Source organism: Fusarium oxysporum, chromosome I, assembly GCF_013085055.1.
Source record: "Fusarium oxysporum Fo47 chromosome I, complete sequence".
In the NCBI taxonomy this organism is placed as follows: Eukaryota; Fungi; Ascomycota; class Sordariomycetes; order Hypocreales; family Nectriaceae; genus Fusarium; species Fusarium oxysporum.
In genome coordinates, this window is record NC_072840.1 from 5,756,880 (window position 1) to 5,778,998 (window position 22,119).

General features: G+C 47.9%; 7 protein-coding genes across 7 annotated transcripts; 5 read left to right on the forward strand and 2 right to left on the reverse strand.

Moving 5' to 3' along the window:
* Nucleotides 1-657: 657 nt before the first annotated feature.
* On the reverse strand, nt 658-1,696 carry FOBCDRAFT_268112 (tyrosine phosphatase family-domain-containing protein; the record flags this gene model as incomplete). Its single annotated transcript, XM_031194744.3, has 3 exons — nt 658-1,171; nt 1,224-1,386; nt 1,441-1,696. 3 exons carry the CDS (start codon nt 1,694-1,696, stop codon nt 658-660), a joined length of 933 nt encoding a protein of 310 aa, XP_031029482.3.
* A 5,600-nt stretch (nt 1,697-7,296) lies between these two features.
* FOBCDRAFT_284760 (NMT1/THI5 like-domain-containing protein) lies at nt 7,297-8,701 on the forward strand (the record flags this gene model as incomplete). The annotated part of the gene is made up of 3 exons (XM_031194745.3): nt 7,297-7,331; nt 7,380-7,482; nt 7,535-8,701. The coding sequence occupies 3 exons, from the start codon at nt 7,297-7,299 to the stop codon at nt 8,423-8,425; spliced, it is 1,029 nt and encodes a 342-aa protein (XP_031029483.1). The 3' UTR covers nt 8,426-8,701.
* A 232-nt stretch (nt 8,702-8,933) lies between these two features.
* FOBCDRAFT_247380 (uncharacterized protein) lies at nt 8,934-10,346 on the reverse strand. The gene is made up of 6 exons (XM_031194757.3): nt 9,968-10,346; nt 9,779-9,910; nt 9,594-9,724; nt 9,443-9,542; nt 9,224-9,390; nt 8,934-9,169 (listed from the first exon to the last, which is right to left on the reverse strand). The coding sequence occupies exons 1-6, from the start codon at nt 10,212-10,214 to the stop codon at nt 9,092-9,094; spliced, it is 855 nt and encodes a 284-aa protein (XP_031029495.2). The 5' UTR covers nt 10,215-10,346; the 3' UTR covers nt 8,934-9,091.
* A 1,465-nt stretch (nt 10,347-11,811) lies between these two features.
* FOBCDRAFT_213479 (uncharacterized protein) lies at nt 11,812-13,154 on the forward strand. Its single transcript, XM_031194758.3, has 4 exons — nt 11,812-12,275; nt 12,326-12,571; nt 12,623-12,760; nt 12,810-13,154. Exons 1-4 carry the CDS (start codon nt 12,056-12,058, stop codon nt 12,884-12,886), a joined length of 681 nt encoding a protein of 226 aa, XP_031029496.2. The 5' UTR covers nt 11,812-12,055; the 3' UTR covers nt 12,887-13,154.
* A 1,146-nt stretch (nt 13,155-14,300) lies between these two features.
* On the forward strand, nt 14,301-15,773 carry FOBCDRAFT_268116 (uncharacterized protein; the record flags this gene model as incomplete). The annotated part of the gene is made up of 2 exons (XM_054702994.1): nt 14,301-14,732; nt 14,877-15,773. The coding sequence occupies 2 exons, from the start codon at nt 14,301-14,303 to the stop codon at nt 15,771-15,773; spliced, it is 1,329 nt and encodes a 442-aa protein (XP_054558969.1).
* Nucleotides 15,774-16,279: 506 nt separating this feature from the next.
* On the forward strand, nt 16,280-16,834 carry FOBCDRAFT_268117 (uncharacterized protein; the record flags this gene model as incomplete). Its single annotated transcript, XM_054702995.1, has 1 exon — nt 16,280-16,834. One exon carries the CDS (start codon nt 16,280-16,282, stop codon nt 16,832-16,834), a length of 555 nt encoding a protein of 184 aa, XP_054558970.1.
* A 2,061-nt stretch (nt 16,835-18,895) lies between these two features.
* On the forward strand, nt 18,896-20,761 carry FOBCDRAFT_314805 (glycoside hydrolase superfamily; the record flags this gene model as incomplete). Its single annotated transcript, XM_031194763.2, has 1 exon — nt 18,896-20,761. One exon carries the CDS (start codon nt 18,896-18,898, stop codon nt 20,759-20,761), a length of 1,866 nt encoding a protein of 621 aa, XP_031029501.2.
* Between the last annotated feature and the right edge of the window lie 1,358 nt (nt 20,762-22,119).

Sequence of the window (22,119 nt, forward strand, 5' to 3'; positions counted from 1 at the left end):
TTGGGCTTCCTTTATCATTACGATGAGTGAGACCTCCATCTTTTAGCCCAAGGCATAAACTTAAGCTTATAGCTCTAATCACGGGAGCATTGCCAGCATCGCATGTGTTGGAACTCATAAGTGATAGCACTTTTTTCTTCTGCTATTTTACCCAACGCCCTGCTATCCAGGTATCATCAGTAGGTATCTATTAATACAGTTCAAATACTGTATTCCAATGCGCCTTTTGCTTCTCCCATCACATCAACAAGCAAACACATGCCTCTGTCGAAAAGGGAAATCTCCAGCCCAAAGTCTAGCATTCAGTGCCTCTCCATCTCTTTAGAATAAAACGCCAGTCCGGAAGACATTCTCAGCCCTTGATTCGTCTCCCAAAACCCATACGGCCCTTGCCGTCAAATGCATAGTAAGTCATGAGTAGAAAAAACCTCGACACATCTGGTTTTCGAGTGGTAAATATGAAATCCTTCTCTTGGTGGCTCAGACACGTCGTCGCTGTCTGCCGAATCGAGGTTGTTATAAGTAAAAGGGAAAGTATCGGTTGTACATGTGTAGTTTGTGAAAAGAGCTTTTTCGTGTTCGATTGAACTTTTCGGGGGGTGAGATGATCAAAGTTTTGTTGGGATGTCGTTATCGACCGTCGCCGACTGGCCAAGGTCAGAGAAGTAGATGATCGGGTCTTGTCGCTGTGCTCAGTTTTGATCCTGACATGAAGAACAACAGCAAGACAAAAGTTGTGAGGAAGACGGCTCGAAAAAATGTGCGCGGTTGAAACCGACTGCGATTTTTGTAGACGTCTTTTGTCACGTTGGGAATTGGATTCGAAATTCCCAAACTTGAGACCTGGAAGTCATCAAGATAGTTGACATCGCATTCACGGGCCTTTGGCTCGGCGTAGCTCTTGTACTCTGCCACGACGCTCTCGGCGTCCCAGCCGGCGATCTTTCGGACAACTCCGACAACGCATCCAGTTCGGTGCTTTCCGTGATTGCAGTGAATCAAGAGAGGGTAATTTGACTTGTCGAGGACGATGCTGAGGATAGCTTTCATTGTGCCCAGAGGAATGGCCTCCTTCTTGGTGCCCTTCATGTTGAAGACTACTTGTCGAATACCTTCACGCTGGACGAATGTCTCGAGATCGTGATCAAGTTCATCTTTCCTGACAAGCGTGCTACAACAGGTTAGCGGCGATGCCAAAAACGCATCATAATGGAGGCACTAACACAATGGTCTTGAGGCCCAGACCCTTGAGGTACTCGAAGTCGTGAGACCTAGGAAAGCTACTTCGGTAAACGCCTGGAATGACAACACCAAAATTGTGAGGTCGGCCATTGAAAGGCGCTGTGTAGTCGGTTGATTGTGATTGATATGCCGATGTTGAGGAGGCTTAACTTGGGTTAGAGATAGTTCATTGGGACCAGATTATCTAGTGCAACTTACCACTCGAATTACTTGTTCTTGAAGATGTCGATAGGGATGCTTCCATGTTGACGGCGGAAAGGCTTCCAGATCGGCTGACATTTGTGGCATCGCGGCCATTGAAGAGGGCTTCCTCTACTTCTTGCATCGTTTCCTCTCTTGTAGAGCTTCGAGAGCCCTGTCTTGAACGGAATTGCGTGCCGTTGGGTGTTTGTTGGCCTTCTCTGGTATGCGTGGGTTCGTCCACGAAGAGTCGTGAACTGCGTTTCGAAGTCATATTGTCTAGGGTCATACAGTCTTGTTCTGATGCTCTAGGACTAATTCGGATGACTTGGTGATGTCGCTGTGACAATACCGTGATATAGATGGCCGATAGATCAGAAGAAGGAAGTAGGTAGGTAGGTTGAAGAGTGAGATTATCGTGGGGGAAGGCGAGTTGATGTTTGAAGGCGGGATAGGCTTTTAAAATCGGAAGTTTCAAGTTGCAACGGTAGGTCGAATATGCAACCTATGTAGATGCAAGTGCTCGCGCGTTGCAAGTATCGGCTACAAGATTGTGGAATTCATTTTGGCGACAATGAGCTGAACAAGCAACTTCATTCGAGTCTGGATATGGGGTGGGAGGCACGAGATCAAGTATTCAAGCGTGGGGGGAATCCTTGCTCTAAAGCAGGTCCCAGATAATTTAGCTTGGGTCTTTGACAGGAGCTCGGTCAAGGAGAAGGAGAAAGGTGGTGATGAAAGGAAGAATGGGGCGAGGCGAGAGAGGCCAAAAAAAGATGCTGGCTTGTCTTGCTTGCTTTGAAAGACAAGGCAAGGCTGCCGTGGATTCTAGTCTTGTCTTGTCTCGAACAAGGGTCCACCAACGGATGGATATGCAGTAAAATCCCGACGATGCCAGGGACTGGATCTGACTGGGACTGGGATTACTGTAATCTGCTGGTGGTGCTGCCGGGCGGAGCGGAGAGGACTGCTCTCACTGATGAAAAAGCGAAAAAGGGCGAGGAGTGACCGTAGTCGACCAACACACGACAGTAAGCAAGGATTGTCAGTGGGAAAAATCTGGTGGTGGTGATGATGGTTAAGTAGGAGTGACCTGGTCAAGATGGGGGCGACAGAATAACAACCAAAGGTTGATGGGGGTGTGAGAAAGAGATACTGGGACGATGACGATATGTGTGATTGGTTCTCTTGGTGCGGACTATGCCCCAAAGGGAAACTCTATCGGCTGAGCTTAGAGGACCAGGTGTGTCGGGGGTAATTTATGGTGGCCCGCGACCGACACGGAGCAGCGAGTTCAGGGCTCTGGAGCCTCCATCACAAACTACACTCCACTGACACTCACTGAGATGGAAGCGAGAGTGAAAAGTCCGCTCGGAGATACACTGGCTTCACTAGAGTAAATGCTGACTGTACAGTTGTTCCAAGATCCATTGATTAACAATCGACTAGTCGTGACAACTCAACGATCATCCTTTGATCAGAGACATTTTCCCACTTGGAAGACTAGACCAAACCCGGGTCTTGGTTACATCGCAGACGTAGCTGCACGAGTCTCAAAGTGAATATCGCATATCAATCTCCATAGAGCACAGCATGCATTTCTCGCACTCGACACGTTTGCGTTTCAAGGTTGTCAGTCTCCCCGCGTTACCAGAAACTCTATCCAACTCTGTCGTGTCATTTCACATGGCATGCTTCTTTTGTGGCTCTCTCTGTGTGTTTCTCTCGGTTGTTTAATACAAAAGTTTATGCCATTAGCAACCTTTGGCTAGCTACCGTCCACACGAGTTTGGGAGATTTGCCGAAGCGGGCTGGTTTCTCGGCCGTCGGCACGTAGCTTACATCCAAGGTTTACACATCCCACGTCCCCATCACGATGCATTTGCAATAGGTTGATGTCGCATGCTCAAATGAAAAAGCAGAAACCATCGTGAAAATAGGCTGTATGTACACAAGAGGCCTAGAACCTCTGGTCGCGCACCTCGAAGCCCTCGAGCCACATGGTGTCTCCAAGCCACACCCACTCTCTCAACCAATCTCACCCTCTTCTGGTAAAGACGATGACGGAGACGCACGTCCTTTGTGCAAGGTATCCCCCTGGTCGGGGCGCCTCTCCAGACGCGACAGCAACAGCTCAAAATATGATGACAGCATCAATTAACGTTAACCGACTTCATTATTTTATGCGTTATACAGCAATACGCAAAGATATCGCCTCTTTCTTTGTTTGTTTTACCCCAGGATCATCCACGCAGCGGAAGTCCGGAGCAACGAAGATCAACTTAGAGTTTCCTGCCTCAAAATGTAAGGATATTCGTGGGCTACCGCGCAAGGCACATTTTTGCTGTAGATCAATAAAGGGTGTGCTGCTGTTGCTAACGAGTGGATGTCTTCTGACAAAAGCTCATATGGATACCAATAAGCTTGTAGTATCCTGGACCCTTTTTAAACACAGACCGCCGCTCACCTTGGATCTGAACACGCCGGTGCTCGTTTGATGCCAGCTAAAAACTAGGTTGGTGTGTTGATCGCTTGAGCGATGCATCAGCTATTGAGGGGTAACGACAACGCAGCTTTTTTTTTGGCTTGTGATTTACCTGTAACAAAGACGCGCTGTGTTTTGAAACTTTGTGATATTATAAAAAAAGAAACTGTGTTGTGCGTGGTTATGGCGTTTAAGGTCTCCAAGTGATGTCAGTCTTTGGAGGTGAGACACGGCGTCGATCTGTCATGCTCGAGGTCAAACCTCCACGTAGCACAAATACGTATACGTATATTCAATATGCATAACTAAGCTACCGCACCTGATATTCAGATCTTCACCTTATGAAACGTCTTGAAACCAGAATCCAGACGTCGCAAAGAGACAAACGTCAAGCTGTAGCTTTTGGGTTTCCCCACGGAGTGCAACCAATGATGCACAGCTTAAGTTAGAGCTGTTTTTGGTAGAACTTGGCCCTCCAATGAGGTACTGAGTTGTTTATTTTGTCCACCTTGCTCAACACTTGTACCGACCCAGCCCTGAACCAATGCCGCCACAGTGATCATCATTGTAGCTTGGCGGATTCGGCACAGTCGGGGGGCCTTGTGCATGTACAAGTCCCTGAAATGATGATCCATTCTGCATCATCGCATCCTTCTTTTTTGCCCTGCATGGCTATGGGCAAATGTGCATGATTTAATAATACAGAGATGTTAATATTGCCTGACGTCTTTTTGCTACAGGCTTTATTGAGTTGCATTTTGCTTGGGCCTCATAAGCTTTGGTGCTTCACACAAATTTTTGAAATATTTTCTAGCTGAGTGAGCTGAACTGAAATGGCCTGGTTGTAAGTGGCGGAAGCATGACGGCCGGACTCGACCGAACCGCCGACCTGGCCGTAATTACGGCTGTATCGGATGTCTCCCGGCGTCGCTCTTAAGATACCGGCGTCAAATAGTTCTTGTTTTTCTGTGTCAGTAACGGAATATCGCAAGATTCTAAACCGATCTTATGCTCCGTGGATATTACCAATTCATATCTCCATCGTCCGCTATTCCCGATCGTCACGGGATTTTCCTTTCCTGCAACGCACCCTTTGAAAGTCTGATCGACGTCATTGCTGCTTACGAGACTGGTTTCGTCTCACTCCAGCCTCAATATCAGCCTCACCTAACAGCCATAGTCATTGCATTCTTCACTTTGTTGCTATATCTGGATGCTTTGAGATTATTCAATGGTATGCTGCCGTAGAATGTGCATCGCCTGCTTACACGCGACATGCCGTTTGCAAATAATCCCCTGCCACCAATCAAGTTCACGGTTGACCTGGGCGTAACTTTAACTCATGGTCCGTGAACAGCTTGAAATGTTTCGCATCGCATCCAAGGTTCAAAGACTGGAAAGTGCTCGTGTGCCCGTATCAATAAACTGACACGGATACGGCATCATCCTAGATCAGAGCAGGCCTCAGTATACCAGGCTCTTCCCTGTCCGAGGAAGTTTAAGTCAAATTCAATGTCTTACACTGCGCGGGATGAAGCTTTTGCAGGAACTTTCTTACGTACATACAGCTCTCGGTGAGAGACACGCATCTCGGTCGTCTATTTTAGGAGCAACCGACCTCAGATCTGTCTCAAACATGTTGGGCGTCAAAACAATAGGACAAGGTCCCACGTGAAGACCTGCGCTTTTTCGACACCGAAGATGCAACGGGCCAAGCACCCGCAATATTGGGATCCTTGTGTTTCCTATTCGGGACACCGAGATCCCACGGTCTCAGCTCGTTCTCAGGGGAGAGCTCTGCCCCAGCTCCGGGTCTAGATCCCCGAGCCAATTAGGAAGATGGAGTTTGTGACAAGCTATTGCATCTAGAATTTTTGATGTCTTGAGAATTTTGTGAGAGGCTCTTCAGCCCTGTCGACGGCAGTGGAACATGCGGGCGCCCGGCCGAGGGCACGGAGCTGTAAGCTTTGAAGAGGGCCAATGGGGTTGGTCGTAGGAAATGAAGAATTCGAGTGAATTGAATCGGACAGCTTTTCTCCTTGATGTTATGTTATTGTCAGTTGATATGTTCAAATTGCTCAATGCTACTGTTCAGGCATTGTCACGCAGCTCCGTGTCTCCTCAATCGAGCATGTACCCAAGACATTGGGTGGACGCAAGTTGAAAGAAGCTCATCACAACTGTTTCACATGCGAAATCACCATCGACACTTCTAACCCGGAAACATGTTTTACCGAAGACCTTCACTCAATCATCCATCGGCAAGTATCTTATGCGCCGCGTATAGTAGACGGCAGTTTCTCGAAGCACACCGAAATTGCCGGCGGCTATAATGAGCATCATGCTATCGAAATGACAGGTTCTATTGAGTTGGCACATATCCCAAGATATCGTCAGATCATCTGCAAAGCTATTGGCAGTTCTCTAACCGATATCTTGGTACATATGCAACCTGTTGTCCGTCGAACCGAGCTTCCGGTCTCGGTCTAATTGCATCACGATCGAGTGAAAGTGTCGTGAGATTGAAGTTGTGGACCTTGATGAGGCTACCCTGAACTGAAGCATCACGTTGATGTTCTCAAGATCAAGAACGCAAAACCATTGAATATGTAACATGATCTATCAAGTGACTATTTGCAATTGCCAGACCAAGGCAGTGGCTGATATTTGCATCTCAATTCATGTTTTGGTATCATATCATGTTGACAATCTGCATAGAGTTGACCCTACTGCAACGAGCCCCACGACTTGACATGTTAAGCCGAGCCGTGAAGGGCTCCTGAAGTCTTTATCATCAAAACTGAGCCATTTGTTGTTACGTTACTACTCACCATTGATAACCGATAGCCAATAAGACTTTCATTTCCGTACATATGCCCACATTACAATGACGTTGAGCTCAAGTAGGATGCATCAACCCCGCTGAGGGGTTGATGAGGCATTCATATATTAATACGCATCCTCTGCCATTCTCAACTCTTGTCCTTCAACTTAATTCTTTGACCGTTATCTTGTCTCAATTTAGTAACTTTGTTTCGAACACTACTCACATAACTTTCGGTACGATGTGACAACGCACGACTAAGGAGCAATGGCTCTCTTCGCAATTATTACCATGTATCAAGGTAACGTTTAAAAGAACGCATCCGGGTGTTCAATTGCCTCTATGCTCTGTACCTCCCCTCATCTCACAGCATGTCTCATTCACCTTCAATGGCGATGACTTCACATGGTGATTGAGGACGGGCAGAGCAGGGCAGTTGATCTGAGAAATACCGGCGAACTTGATCTGGATAATACCAGCGAAAGGACATGCTTCTTGACATCCCCCCCCTTGCTCCGGGTGACCGGGAAACTAACCCTAGCAGTACACCACTTGATCTTTCATCATGTCGACTGATAAGATCACTTTCCTCACCAACTGGTACAACTGACTTGCTTTAGAAAACGAACTTGTGTTGACTGTTGTTAGGCACGCTACGCCTTATCATGCGCCGCTGTACCTAGCCCAGGCCAAGGGATACTTTAAGGAGGAGGGAATCAAGGTTGCTCTTCTTGAGCCCAACGATCCTAGTGTAAGTGCTTGTTCTATGATGGATGGCGATCAAGACGCTGATGGCCTCCCAGGATGTCACTGAGATCATTGGTACTGGCAAGGTCGACCTTGGCTTCAAGGCCATGATTCACACTCTGGCTGCCAAGGCTCGAAACTTCCCCGTCCAGTCCATCGGTAGTCTTCTCGACGAGCCATTCACTGGCGTCGTCTACCTCAAGGACTCTGGCATCACCACCGACTTCCGCACCCTCAAGGGCAAGCGCATCGGCTATGTTGGTGAATTTGGTAAGATCCAGATTGACGAGCTTACCTCGCACTACGGCATGACTCCTGATGACTATACTGCCGTGCGCTGTGGTATGAATGTCTCCAAGGCCATCATCAAGGGCGAGATCGATGCCGGTATTGGTCTGGAGAACGTCCAGATGGTTGAGCTCGAGGAGTGGCTCTCTGCCCAGGGCCGTCCCAAGGATGATGTTCAGATGCTTCGCATCGATGAGCTCGCAGAGCTTGGCTGCTGCTGCTTCTGCACCATCCTCTACATCGGTAACGAGAAATTCCTCGCCGAGAACCCCGAGAAGGTCCGCTCATTCCTTCGTGCCGTGAAGAAGGCCACCGACTTTGTCCTCGCCGAGCCCGAGAAGGCCTGGGCTGAGTACGTCGACTTCAAGCCCGTCATGGGCACCGCGCTCAACCGCAAGATCTTTGAGCGCAGCTTTGCCTACTTCAGCAAGGACCTCAAGAACGTCAAGCGTGATTGGGAGAAGGTCACCAAGTACGGCAAGCGTCTTGGTGTTCTGGACGAGAGCTTTGAGCCCAACTACACCAACTCGTACCTCGAGTGGACTCTTTCTGGAGAGTCTAGTGACCCTACTGGGGACCAGAAGCGTATTGCTCAGCTTCAGAAGGACGTTGCTGCTTCTGGTGGCTTCCACCGTCTTCAGGCTGAGGTCAAGGCTTAAATGAAGCTCGGGATGATACGAAGGAACATGGTTTGACCTAGTACAGATACATATCTGATACACTCTCTTATGGTCTGGAGGAAGCTACAAGGTCACTCGTTTAGCAGGCTCTGCCACACCAATATCAAGTAAACTTACTCTCGTATTTTTAGTCCATTTACGCGAAGTCTGTTATCCCGTGACGATGCTGGCCTTGGACTGGAATGTTGACTGCCACGTTGATGAACCGTTTCCGGCCAAACGGCTGGGCGGCTGGATTAGCCGTTTCCTAAAATATGCATCTCTGTAAGCGCATTTCTTTCGTGCGGCTGAGATTTCCATGTTGAAACTTCTATCCGGATGTAGAATGAGTGAAGTTTACTACAGCCCTATACGAACTGAGACATGCTGACCGAGCACCCGGAAGCCACTCGATCTTAAAGGCTGACATGATAAGGCCGGTATATTTAAATCTTGAAAGACACAGTGAGAGTTTCTTAGAGAGCTTTCACAGAGAGATTTCTGAGTATATGTATGAAAGGAAGGTATTATAATATTGGTGGCGTTGAAGCCTGCTTGGTGTATATGCACGATGCCTATCTACATGTGACCCAAGAAACATTTAAAGAAGTTGCATTATCGTCTTCGAAACTCATAAAATTTATATCGTGGAGGGAATGTGTGCCATTATGGTGTAAACTCAAGAACGTGCTCTGGGTGCGGGTTGGCGAGGAAGTCTGGGGGCAGTGTACCAGGAGGAGGAGCCTGAATCAAGGTTCATTAGCATTCTGGGCAGGGCTCAAATCAGAAGATGCTCACCTGAAGCTTCTCTGACCACTTCTTGATATCGTCGTAGTTCTTGCAAGTGTGCTTGGTGTTGAAGTCGGGAAACGCGCTGGGGTTCTTCCTATCATACCAGACTTGTCCAAGAACACCAGTATCAACGTTGCACATGAGAACTTGACGAATTGTATCGAGACAGTGTGCTGTAGCAATTAGCTTTGACTGGTATCGAGGAAGGGTGATAGTGTAACTTACTGACGTGCAGGCGGAAGACTTCGCCTTCGTTCTTGAAGGCATGTCCACCCAGGGCCTTGTAGTGGTCGTAATTGAAGTAGAGAGACTTGCGGACGAGGTTCTGTAAATAAGTAAGTGATTGTCGCGCTTCCGCTTGTAATTGAGTTCATACCAGACAGTGAAGGTGATGCATGCCCTCAACATTAACAATGAAACCGCCACCATGCTCAGGACTAACTTGGACATGGGCATCAGTGAGACCGCTGGCAATTCCGTCTTCATATGAGATGACACCAGGTCGATCTAATCAATGTTAGCCAAAAAATCAGCAATGCTGTTTAAGCGGTAAACACATACAGTCAACACCAAGTGATTCCCACGCTTCATCGACTTTAGCAGAGCCGTTCTTTCGGAAGTCATTCTCCTCCATAAAGTTTCCATCAAATGGTTGTTCGTGGTATTTTATCGAAACGTCCTTCAGAACCGGTGCTGCAATCGAGAGGTCAATTGATGATTTTAGCTGGGGTCATTGAGTTGAGGACTTACACCATGATGTTGTGTGTGCAGCACATGTCTGGTCAATGTTTAGATATGCCATTGAGATCCAAGCACCTGAGAGAGCTGAGATAAAGATAATTGAGAGTAAAGCGAAGATCCATCCGACGCATCTGCATGCAGAGCAACGCCGCCTTCGAGGAGGGACATAATGGTAGGATTCTGAGTCTTCATCTGTATCTTGACCATCGACGAGAGGGTTCAAGAGGGCAGATTCTTGTTCTTGTTTGGGAGCCATATTTTACAATAATTACGAGATGTGAAAATGGAGAGAGAACCAATTGATGAAGAACTTGTGTTTAAAAGTGAAGATGAATCTGAGGAAGACAAGAATAGAGTCAGAAATGAGAAGAAGGACGTAACCCAAAGCTCTCGAGGTTCTGATAAAAATTAGAACGGGAACTCTCGAGACCCTTAACATGACGATATTGAGCGGCTGACACCCATAGTGCCAACCCAATTCACACTGCCGATTCAGCCGGCGCAGTCTAGCAAACTCTCATGCTCCCAGATAAGGCAATCCGTGGTTATCACAGCCCTCACAAAGGTTCTAGACATGGGCTTCGGAAGAGAAGGCTTTCGAGCTAGAGCAGTGAGATACGCAGAGTGAGATACTTGATAGAACCAACTTACACGACAAACGAGGCGGGCACCAATCACTGACATCCAGATAAGAAGCGATCATACCTACATCGACATAGCGCACCTCGTGAAGAAAGGCTGAGATGTGTTCAGGCAGGGCTGGATCCCGCCTCCGCATCCGACTTGGTATCGCGCTAATGTACCAAGACCAGAGAAGCTTACACTCCGTGACAAACGGATCAGAAACTGTTGGAAGTATCCCGCCGCAGAGGGCGATTAACTTCCCACAACCGTGAGGCTGAGGTGAATCTGACCAACAATCCTCCCTGCAGAAAGCCACAATCACTACTGTGACACTTTGGCGACACTTTTAAAAAAAAGATGGCTTTGGTAGTTAAGGGTGTAATTGTTGGTTTTGACTAAGACGTGATGGGAATGAGGCTTGTGGGGGTTGGGCAGAACGTTGGTCTTGGTGGTTTAGCTATACGAAGCAGATCGCTTCTATTCCGTACTGCCGAAGTTTTTTTTAATTGACGACATCGAACCCCATGATTTGCAATTGGGACGGGTAGATCATATCGTATAGCAAGGGTTTAGATCAATCCGAGACATTTCCGCCCACTAACTACATCATGACATCCCAAAATGGGCAACCGAAGATTGATCTCATGCACGTCTGACACGACATATAAACTTTCTTGTGCTATTTACAGTGTGTCTTGGAAAGACTGTCCATCTCTAGACTCTTATCCAACGTGCATTAGCTCGTTCACTAAGACACCTTGATCATCGTGCTAGTTGCCCAGATCGTGGCTGCTTTCCCAGATGGGGAAATTCTGCTGATTTTTGAGCTGGCTGCAAGCCTCGTTCTAGAGCTCCACGAGGCTTACACGAGGGCTTCCCGGGTATGTCTGCAGCCACGCTCATCATCAAGCTAACAAGGCATCACGATTGCTAAGCTAAGGTAGGACTCAATGATGCAAAGCTTCTCAGAAACTACGCGATCATTACCGTGAGAGGGAAGACAGAGAGTGTTCAGCCTTGGCGTGGTCCAATGGAGAGCTCGTCCGGATGGTGATCCCCTCCACTTGCAAGCTTGAGTTAGCTGTGAGACTGATACGAGGTTTTGCTTTTCTAGCTTAGACTTCACAGGTGTTAGTCTAAGCAAGCTGATGAGCTGTCTCATGCCGTAGGATCCGACGCCATCGTCGAGTTTCGCTTGGCGGACGAGTCGGGATCTGGAGAGGTAGACTTTCGGAATCGAGAGCTTCCAGTGTGATTCTGCAAGCTAAGGTTTTTGATCAAGATGATCATGAGATACTTTTCTGTACATCTAAGAGGCGTCCATCCTTGTCCATAAAGCCGGAGGTCCCATCCCGAGCTGAAGTGTTTCCTCACCACCCTTCTTACCCTTCTCCTCAGCCTTAACTACCCAGCACCCACCCTCTTCTCCGCTCATTGACACTGCCATATTTCTGTCTTTCTTCAGACATCAAAATGAAGTTCACCGCTGTTACACTCCTCACTCTGGCTGCGGGTGCCATGGCGGCCCCGGTTGCTGAAGCAGCTCCAGAAGCAGCACCAGGATATACTACCTACGGCGATTATAAGGGAGCAGGTGAAAACCTTCCATCTTATCCTAGCTACGGAAGCTATGGTGCAAAGCCAAAGCCTAAGCCCAAGCCTGCTCCGGCTCCTAAGAAATATACCAATTATGGTGAGAGGTCCTTCATGTAAGCTGCAGTTCGCACACTGACTTTCTTCCAGGAAGCTACAATTATAAGAAATACTCAAGCTATGGCCATTACAAGCGTGAGGCCGAACCTGAGGCTGCTCCCGAAGCTGCTCCCGAAGCTGCCCCTGAAGCTGAAGCCGCTCCTGGATATACTACTTATGGAGATTATAAGGGCGCCGGTGAAAACCTCCCATCTTATCCAAGTTACGGAAGCTATGGTGCAAAGCCAAAGCCTAAGCCCAAGCCTGCTCCGGCTCCTAAGAAGTACACAAATTACGGTTCGTTGTCCACCTCCACCCCTGAGATTCTCATACTGACTGCCCCCCCAGGAAGCTACAACTATAAGAAGTACTCATCTTACGGACATTATAAGCGTGAAGCTGAGCCCGAAGCTGCTCCTGAGGCTGAAGCTGAGCCAGAGACCTACTCCAAATATGGCTCGTACCCTAAGAAATATACCAATTATGGTGAGCCAACCTCCTTCACATTGCAACAACACTCAACTGACACTCACAGGATCTTACAACTACAAGAAATACAGCTCTTACGGCACTTACAAGCGTGCCAAGGAGTTCATCAACTCCCTCTTCTAAGCTCAAAACTGAAATTGACATGGTGATGAAAGGGGTGTTGGAACTGGGACAGTACACGATGGCACAACGCGCATAACTGTTCTTATGAACGACTTACGATTCTCAACGAGAGAAATGTTTAATGTTTTATGTTTGGAATGAGTTTGGACTTGAATTAATGGAGTGTTTTGGTATTGGAGGTGGTGCGGGTTTACCGTTAGATTTATTCTTAGACTCTCTTTAATACTATTAGATCTTTGCTCCAAATAATAATCTGATGAAACAGCTATGAGTTTGAATCCAAAAATCGAATTATGTGGTTTGTTCTCCGATTTCGGCGTGGTGAGTCGCCTCGAGCCTTGCACTCCGTTGCAGTGGCAGCTCATCCGTCATTTTACATGCAGCTATTCCAACCGACCAACTCGGGATCCAAGAGGCCGCAAGAGATGCGCCACTGAGATTACTAAAGCAAAGTCCGATGAAGACCTCTTTTCACTTCTTCATACATTGGGCAAGTGGTCCCTGGAATTCACTCCGACCACAACTCGGCCCGGGCTAAACACCGTATATTATCTCTGACTCTATCATCATGACTGAAGGCATCAAGGCCATCTTCTCCTTGACTGATGCGTACGAAACCATGATATTTCTCCCTAGGGACGCAGCTCAAACGTCAAGGTCGCATCCTTCGCACCTTTGTGTCCTCCCCCTTAACATCACATTCTCATGCCTTAACATTCTTGCGCTATTGTTCTTTTGCACGACTATGTTCTTCTCACTATAATCACCATTTTAGGCTATTACGTTCTTGTGCTATCATATTCTCATTCTCGTGCTGTCGCGCTGTTATTAGCTCTCGCGCCATATCGCTCTCGCCGTCACGATATCACAATTTCCCGCCCTTGTGCGATAATCGCTTTGCCTGCTATTGCGCGCCATCAGGTTTCCCCGCTGCTCCATATCTCGGCCTCACCTCTGCAACAAGCGTTGCGTTCTACATTGTTTTTCAACCCATGTCAAGCATCCGATTTACTCCATGCTCACATCCAAGCCATCCGAGTAAGGATATTGACTACCGACGTTTATTCTCCGAGCCACTCACAAAACCCGGTGGCACTATCTCCTACGAGGGATACCTACGCGCACTTGAGTTATATGGCCGCGAAGACCAGCTCATTAATAGCCACAAGGTCCATCGATACGATAGATGGGTAGCTCGAAACCCAGAGCTACACAAGAGATACCAAGACCAGGCAATCCAAGACGACTACAAGTGGCAGCTCATCAAACGCCTTTACCGGCACAAATTTTCCCAAACCTTCCGCTAGGCGGACCATCGCAACAAGCACAATCCAACACAGAGCTGATTTTTCCCCATACCCCCCAACATCAACGTCAAGCGACAAGCCCCGAAGACTGTTCTGACAGAGACACCATGGCGCCCGGGAGACGATCTCGCGACACCAGTGGTCGCTTCGCGGCATCCGATGATGCCTTTTCTTACCACACCGGCAAGGTCAAGGTGAAGATTGGGCAGAGTGCCCGTAATGCCCTTGGTGCTGCCGAGAATGTTCTGCGTTTGGCAGAGCTTGTCAAGAAGCTTTTTGACAATGAAATCACCACTGAACCTTCCCAAGAGGCTAAATCTATTCTTACAACCATGGGAGACATCAAGGGTCTCACCGCCAGCGTCACGGCGATGAAAGCTGAACAGGTGCCTTTGCCTTCCAACCACTTGGGATCGGCCCTTCGGGTCATCCATCGCTCTGGCGGCAGTACCAGAAACGTAGTCCACTGGTTCAACGGCTCTTTGAGCGGTGGACCTTCAGACGCCTTTAACAACATATACTGCCCAATCCCGAATACAGTTTTCCGCATAGCCCCCAACGCCAGACCTTCGAGTCGTGGAATCACAATGCATTTTCCTATCACACGGGCAATATCAAAGTCAAGACAGAGCAGACTGTGTAAAACGCGATCGGCGTAGCTGAGCATGTGCTCCTCTTGGCAGGGTGTGATGAAGTTCCTCGACACAGACATCACCCCAGACCTGCGCCAGAAAGCCGAGACCATTCTCAAAACCATGGGAGGTATCCAGGGTCTCACCATGAGCGTGGCTGCAATCGTAGCCGAGCAGGCTCCTGAGCCGGCGTCTGACCAGTTTGGATCGGCTGTTCGGGTCATCCATGACTCTGGTGGAAGTGGAAGTGCCAGAGGCACATCTGAGTTGTTTAACGACTCCCCCACTCCTACCGATATCATCAACTTCCCGTCTGCGCGCAAGAGACGCGCGACTGAAACCACCGAGCCCGACTCTGACGAAGACCTTCTCGCGCAGTTTGACGAGCCGGCAGATCAGCCTCAGAACGCTCTTACCGTTGCACGACCTTGGCCTGCGATGCCGTATATTATCGCAGACTCCACTGCCATCGGCAATGGCCGTCGGGCTATCTATTCTCTCATCGCTGCAGATGAGCTTATGGTCTTCCTGTCCGAAGATACCGCCCAGATATTTGGCCATCTTCTCCTTATCCTTCGCAATAAGGTATCGCAATCTCTTCCACTTTCAGCAGCTACCCGCATGGCAGGCATCAGCAAGTCTCTTGTCCCGGTCTTCGATATGCCGCTACATCTTCCGAATCCAGACTCAACCGCCCTCGCCTCCTATATCAGCTCTATCGCCGACATGAGGGTCTTCAACAACTTAGCAGACGCCCGCACACTTACACGAGAGACAGCTAATTTCATGAAGTCCCAGGACTGGCAGCCCTCTGCTGGGCTAGCCGTGCAGTATAACCGAATTATTACACCTGGAGAGGGCTTCTTCCCGATGCAAGTTATCGCAGACAAGCTAACCCACCTAGGTCAGTCTTGGAAGCCGCTTATCACCAAGCAAGGACGTAACTAGCCCCAGGCCATTTCAGCTGAAGATGTCCGCCAGCGTAGCTAGGAGGATTAAAACCAGCTGGTTATACTTTTCTACACTTCTTTGGTCACGTTGTCTGTTAGTTTATTACTTAGGTCGCTTCCTTCACTTTGGAGGATAAGCTAGTAACCATAGGTAGTCTCTATACCAATACCAGCAATATTAGCAGGACTAATACTACCAGCCCGCCCTTAATTAATTTACCGCTATGTTGTTTTCCTAATAAATAAGTGACGTCTCTGGACCACCCTGATATTTCCTGAGGTTATTTGTCCAAGTCCTCCTTTGCCTTCCCTGTGATATTGTTTTGCTGCATTTAGTTATGACTCCTGCCATGCTAATTAATCCAGGAGATGTTACCTCCTTCCTTTGCTTGGTCTTTCCCTGGGAAAACAGCCTGCCACTCGTTCCCAGACTTATAACCATGGATATCTCTTTGACTGTCCGTTGTTTTCTTTTTTTTCCCCTCCATCATCTCCATCGTCAACATGGCCGGCAAAATGACGAAAGGCATGTGGTTTAACCCAATTGTCATTGACGACGAACCAAGTGTGACCCCTGATGTCAGCAACCCTCCAGCTCATTTCACTAACAATTTAGATATTATCAAACTCGAAGATACTACTCCCGCTATCCACACTGCTCCCGCTGTCTATACCGCTCCCGCTGCCAGTACTAATGCCCTGGCCAACCCCAGTCCCTCGGCGAGTACCGATGCCCTGGCCAGTACCACCATTTACCCATCAGTCCGATATGGAACAATGCGTACACGCCATCAGCTTTGCCGACTTTTAGAAAATGTTTTCAATACCTTAGCCAGCGAATTCCATAAAAAAATCGACCAAGCCTATGGTCAGTTCTGCTTAAAGTTCAGCACCACCCAACAACAATACCTGAACCAGCTGCAACCAATTCTAGCCTCGGGGAATTGTTTCTCGACATTTACCCAGATCTTTCCCTCTGAAAACCTTACCCAGGTTATGCAGCTTATGCTAGCTAAATGCAGAGAAACGACAAGCTTGGGCACTATTCCATATGTATGAAATCAACTTCTCAATCTTCCAGGATACCCTCCCTCGGCAACAACGCAAACGGTTTTATATCCCCATTCACCTAAGCCGGGATCAACGTCAAGGGATCCTCACTTGTGAAACAGAGGTCTCCCACCGCTGCAACTGGAGACGGCATCAACCCGAGACATGTTGCAATTGAGTCATATGCGACCAACTTATCGCGATCCGCCTGCTTCAAGCAGGCCGCAAGGCACTAAAAGTGCTCAAGTATTAACCATTTCTATAGAGGTTAGCCTAAGTTTAGGCATAACTTATGATCATAGTGTCCTAAGATTTATAATATTTCCTAAGTTTATGCATAATTTACCCTAAGCTTAGGACAAGTCACGCTAAGGTGTAGAAGAGAATAGAATAGGAGACGAGGATTGAATTATGGACCACATCGCGACATTCACAACCCGCCTTGTCTGCTCCAACAGGCGGTCTTGCCTACGCCGGCAAAAGGTGAGTGGACTATGGTTGGAAAACTCTTCCTACCCGACCAGATGGACTGCAAGAACGCAGCACTACTCACATCTTCCACACAACTTACCCAGTTTAACTGGCTTAACAAAAAACCAGTTGCCATTGTTCAATTTGAGACACCAGGAATTGATCACGAGTATCACGGCACAGAGGCCCCGGGAATGATGTATCCTAGTGTGTTTGTACGGGAATTTATGGAAGGATAAAATAAGAGAGCAATGCTAAAAGGGTTTTTATTTTGGGAGGAAATGGTTGTAATTACTATGAAATGGGCTTATAGTCTCGACATCGCGAAGGAACTTGAGAGCACAAATTCTATAGCGTCTCATACGATCAAAGGAGCTCGCTGCCAGTAAACTCAATGAAGAGGTCGACTGGATAGTAAAGGGTGAAGGTTCAGCATAATGGATCATCTGTTTGTCTGGGTGTAACTAAAATATAAAGTGCGGTTCTTTGCAGCAGTCGAACTTCTTTGATCTTATTTCCAACCTCGTAAGAGGTCTTCTATCTTCTTGGCTCTTAAAATATATTTATTCCGGGAGTTTATAGTGAATATTCCTTGATAGCCATTCTTTTAGATAATCTTGAACGGCAGTCGGCCGTGTCGCTCGGTATAGTAGACATGGTGGACTATGAAGACCGTAATGGGATTGCCCAGAATGCCAATATTAAAGGCAAGTGTGCTAGTACTACTGAACTGGTAATTAGCCTGTTGATATTACAAAGTTCCCTGATCTTATCAATCAACTAGCTAGTCTGTTGGCGTTGAGCATGTGTCCGAGTGCTTACAAACAACGAAAAATGAACCGAAGCAGAGCCACCAGGAAATGTACAGTATGGTGGGTTTTCTGGTGGATTCCTCTCTTTGCCAACTTAATAAGCTAAACTTCAATTGTGCCCTCAGTGGTATCACTAGATTGACAGCTTTGGCGTGAATTGGTAGCTCTCCTATGGTTTGCGGTGGATTTCCCATGGTTAGCTTCCTAACCTTTCCCTCTCGAGATACCCCGAAGCCCCGAAATATTATGTTAATCGATCGACTTCGGCGAAATACAGAATCGGTTCTCACCATCGGCTCCCATTAAGTTTTTCATCCCTTCCTTCCATTGGACCACAACTCTGGGGTAAACCGGATCCCTGGGCCATAACCCGCAAAGATCGACAAGGTCAGCACCATAATCTTGGTCCGGGGAAATCTAATAGCACGATGCCGTCACCGCTTCGAACCCCACACATGAGAGAAATGTCTGTAAGTGGCAATCGGTACCGCGAACACATATGATTTCCCGTGTAAATCGGAGTATCCGTGGCTTTTTACTGAGAGAGCATGACCGTTACATCCCCACATCTTCCCCGCGATTTCTTATAAAGAACAGGTTTGAATCGGTCCGAAAAGTCTGGGGATCGACTAACACGCGGAATTTCAGTGCTTTCGTTTCGGAATAGATGTTGAATTTTCACGGCAAGGACGGATCATGATGTTGTGGAAGTAGGTAGTATGAGCATATATATCGTGGGATCGCGCGGGCTGTTTTGCTCGTTAGTTCTGTGTCTCAGTCGCCCATCATGACACCCTCACACGCTGTGATACAATTCCTCTTTGCGTCTCTGGCTGTCGGCCAGCAGATATATCTTGATGCCAAGGGTCCTACTGAGCGTCCTCAATGCAAGGCTACAAAGACACATGAGCCGAAATATACACATACACCGTTTAGCTATACCCTCTCTGAGACTGTGAGATACGCTACTTCGGTGCCATCTCCTACTACAACAACTACATACGCCAATCCACCAGAGTCCCTCATCTCTCTCGTGCCCTCACTGTCATTCACAACCTGGGGAAAATGGGATCCAAATGCTACCACAAAGGCCTCTGATATAGATGATCCTTATGGACGAGCCGCATGGACTGCTCTCTGGGAACATGCAAACCCTCCCAACTTCACTGAGACGGGAATCTTCAGCACAACTGTATCTCCCACTCCCATTCCCAGTAGTGAACTAGTCCTCCCTCCTCGGGATTACTTTGGTCCATCGGATTGCTACAACTTCCCCAAGAACTTCAGCTTCGGAGTAGCCAGTTCTGCGAGTCAAATCGAGGGCGCTACTGCAGAAGAGGGCAAGGCGCCTTCTCTCATGGATATTCTCGTCCAAGATGGTCGTGTCAAGGATTATGTCACGAATGAGCACTATTACTACTACAAGCAAGACATTGAGCGCGTTGCTGCGATGGGCGCTAAGCATTTCTCGTTCAGTATTGCGTGGACACGAATCCTGCCTTTTGCTCTGCCTGGAACGCCTGTTAATCAGGAGGGCATTGACCATTACAACGATGTGATCAATTTTATCCTCGAGAAGGGCATGACTCCTGAGGTTACGCTGCTTCACTTCGATACGCCCCTTCAGTTCTTTGGCAGCAATCTCACCAAAGCTGCTGATCGACCTGAGATTGGATACGTCAATGGTGGTTATCAGAATGAGACTTTTCAAGATGCCTTTGTTCACTACGCAAAGGTTGCTATGGCGCACTATGCTGATCGTGTACCTGTCTGGTTCACCTTCAACGAGCCTCTACTCTACTCATACAATGCTCTGTCCATCAACAATGTTGTCAAGGCCCATGCGCGAGTTTATCACTGGTACAAGGAGGAGCTTGGTGGAAAGGGAAAGATTGCGCTCAAGTTCAACAACAACTTTGGTGTACCCCGAGATCCCAAGAGCGAAGCTGATGTCTACGCTGCGGATCATTTCAACTCTATTCAACTGGGATCTTTCTGCAATCCGATTTACCTGGGCGAGGACTATCCCGAGTCATTCAAGAAGACTTTCGATGATTACGTGCCCCTAAGTGAGGATGATCTCAAGTACATTGGCGGTACCGCAGATTTCCTGGGTATTGATCCATACACTGCTACAGTCATCGCGCCACCCATCCCAAACGAAAAGGACAGTATCCTCGAATGCGCCTCAAACTCATCCTCAACCTTCCGTCCTTACTGCGTCAACCAAACCACCACAACCGTCAACGGGTGGAACATCGGCTACCGCTCCCAAAGCTACGTGTACATAACACCAACCTACCTGCGCAGCTATCTCAACTACCTGCACAACACATGGAAGACCCCCGTCGCTCTCACAGAGTTTGGTTTCCCCGTCTACGGCGAAGCTGAAAAGGATCTGTCTGACCAACTGTTTGATACGCCAAGGAGTATTTACTACTTGAGTTTCTTGTCTGAGACGCTCAAGGCGATTTGGGAGGATGGTGTCGAGGTTGTTGGAGCGTATGCGTGGAGCTTTGCGGATAATTGGGAGTTTGGGGATTATGATCAGCATTTTGGAATACAGACTGTTAATAGGACGACGCAGGAGAGGAGGTATAAGAAGAGTTTCTTCGATATGGTGGATTTTATGAAGGCGCGTGGTGTGGAGTGAACCGACTAGGAGGATTGTATCTAGCTGAATCATAAGTTAATTGCTCGATCATGCCTTGATTGTGTGATGTTTGACTTACAAATAGTTTTCATCACCGATCCCTTCATTCACGGCTGCTCGCCCGTTTGGAGCATGAGAACCACTCAAGATACGATGGTGATATAAGGGGGAATCCTATCGACGAGAGAGCGTACCACCTCCAAGTCTCCCTTATTGTCAAGCCAGTATTCTACCCTCCACGTAGACGAAGAATCGATCGAGTCTCGGATCATCTCTAGCCATGCAGAGACTGTGGAACGAAGTTGTTGATGCCTCGGCCGTTAAAGGGAGACTCTCGTCCATCAACTTCGTAGCTTATGTGAGTGAGATGTCTCAAGCAAATAGAACGAGAATGTTCCTCAGAGGCATACAAGATGATTGGACGAGGAGTTACCAGTCTCGTAAGATGTCTATCTCAAATGCTTAGGTACTGTTCATCCAGCCTCTTCGTACCTTGGATACCCCGTTGTAGAGCCTCGAAGCGTTGCCGTGAACCTGACCTTACCTTGCTGAACTCCGTGTGAGTCATGGCCACCCGATAGCATTCTTTCTAGACCCCTTCATCTTGCTGCGGTGAGTCCTACGATCATCCCCTTGTTCTCTTACCTTCACTGCCAAGACATTCTCCTGAACCGTCGTTTTACTCAACCCGACTTTCGGCACTCACGGGCTCTTCACAACTCCTCATTCGCCACTACACAATACATCATGATTTATCCTCCCTCAAAGCATAGACCACGCAAGCATTTATCATTTACCGCCCTCAATCCCAACTTACGATAAATTCTCTAGCGTAGCAACGAATGCATGATCCGTGGATCTCCCCAGACGGCTATAACGTAATACTTCCCCAGGATCAACTGGGGCCCCGGATTTCAGCCCAAGTCTTGGCTTTTGAGGGGTATTGGAGCATCGTTACAGTAGATTCTTTTAATTTGGTATGCAGTAGTGTTGAGGAGACGCGCAAGTATTCACCTTGATATCTCTCGGTGTGGACAAGGATGTGCACTAGTTGACCTTCGCTTGGAGTTTTGAGACATATAAACTGGGCGGCAAGGTCAAAATGTTAGTCATAGTAAGGCATCTTTTGATGAGTTTAGTATAGTTATTGTCTTAAGGGTTAGTTATTTGTCTGTTTAACGTACGATAATCCTAACGAGGAGTCGTAGGCTGCGGGATCTGGCCTCTGAATGCTGTAAGGTGACCCGCAAGGCGTTCAAGATTGACGATAGCTGCAAGGATGTTCGGATCCGATTTGATTGACGTTGAATAAGCGACTGTGGCACCTCTGGGGGCAAAGGGAATGGTGCCAGCGTAGA

What these genes read in the sequence shown, in the direction of transcription:
- FOBCDRAFT_213479 (XM_031194758.3), top strand. Translation starts at nt 12,056, where the DNA reads ATGAAGTTCACCGCTGTTACACTCCTCACTCTGGCTGCGGGTGCCATG. An exon ending in TAAGAAATATACCAATTATG is followed by an intron (nt 12,276 to 12,325) that starts GTGAGAGGTCCT and finishes ACTTTCTTCCAG; the next exon opens with GAAGCTACAATTATAAGAAA. An exon ending in TAAGAAATATACCAATTATG is followed by an intron (nt 12,761 to 12,809) that starts GTGAGCCAACCT and finishes TGACACTCACAG; the next exon opens with GATCTTACAACTACAAGAAA.
- FOBCDRAFT_247380 (XM_031194757.3), bottom strand. Translation starts at nt 10,214, where the DNA reads ATGGCTCCCAAACAAGAACAAGAATCTGCCCTCTTGAACCCTCTCGTC. An exon ending in GGAATCACTTGGTGTTGACT is followed by an intron (nt 9,725 to 9,778) that starts GTATGTGTTTAC and finishes AACATTGATTAG; the next exon opens with ATCGACCTGGTGTCATCTCA. An exon ending in AGTCTTCCGCCTGCACGTCA is followed by an intron (nt 9,391 to 9,442) that starts GTAAGTTACACT and finishes TAATTGCTACAG; the next exon opens with CACACTGTCTCGATACAATT.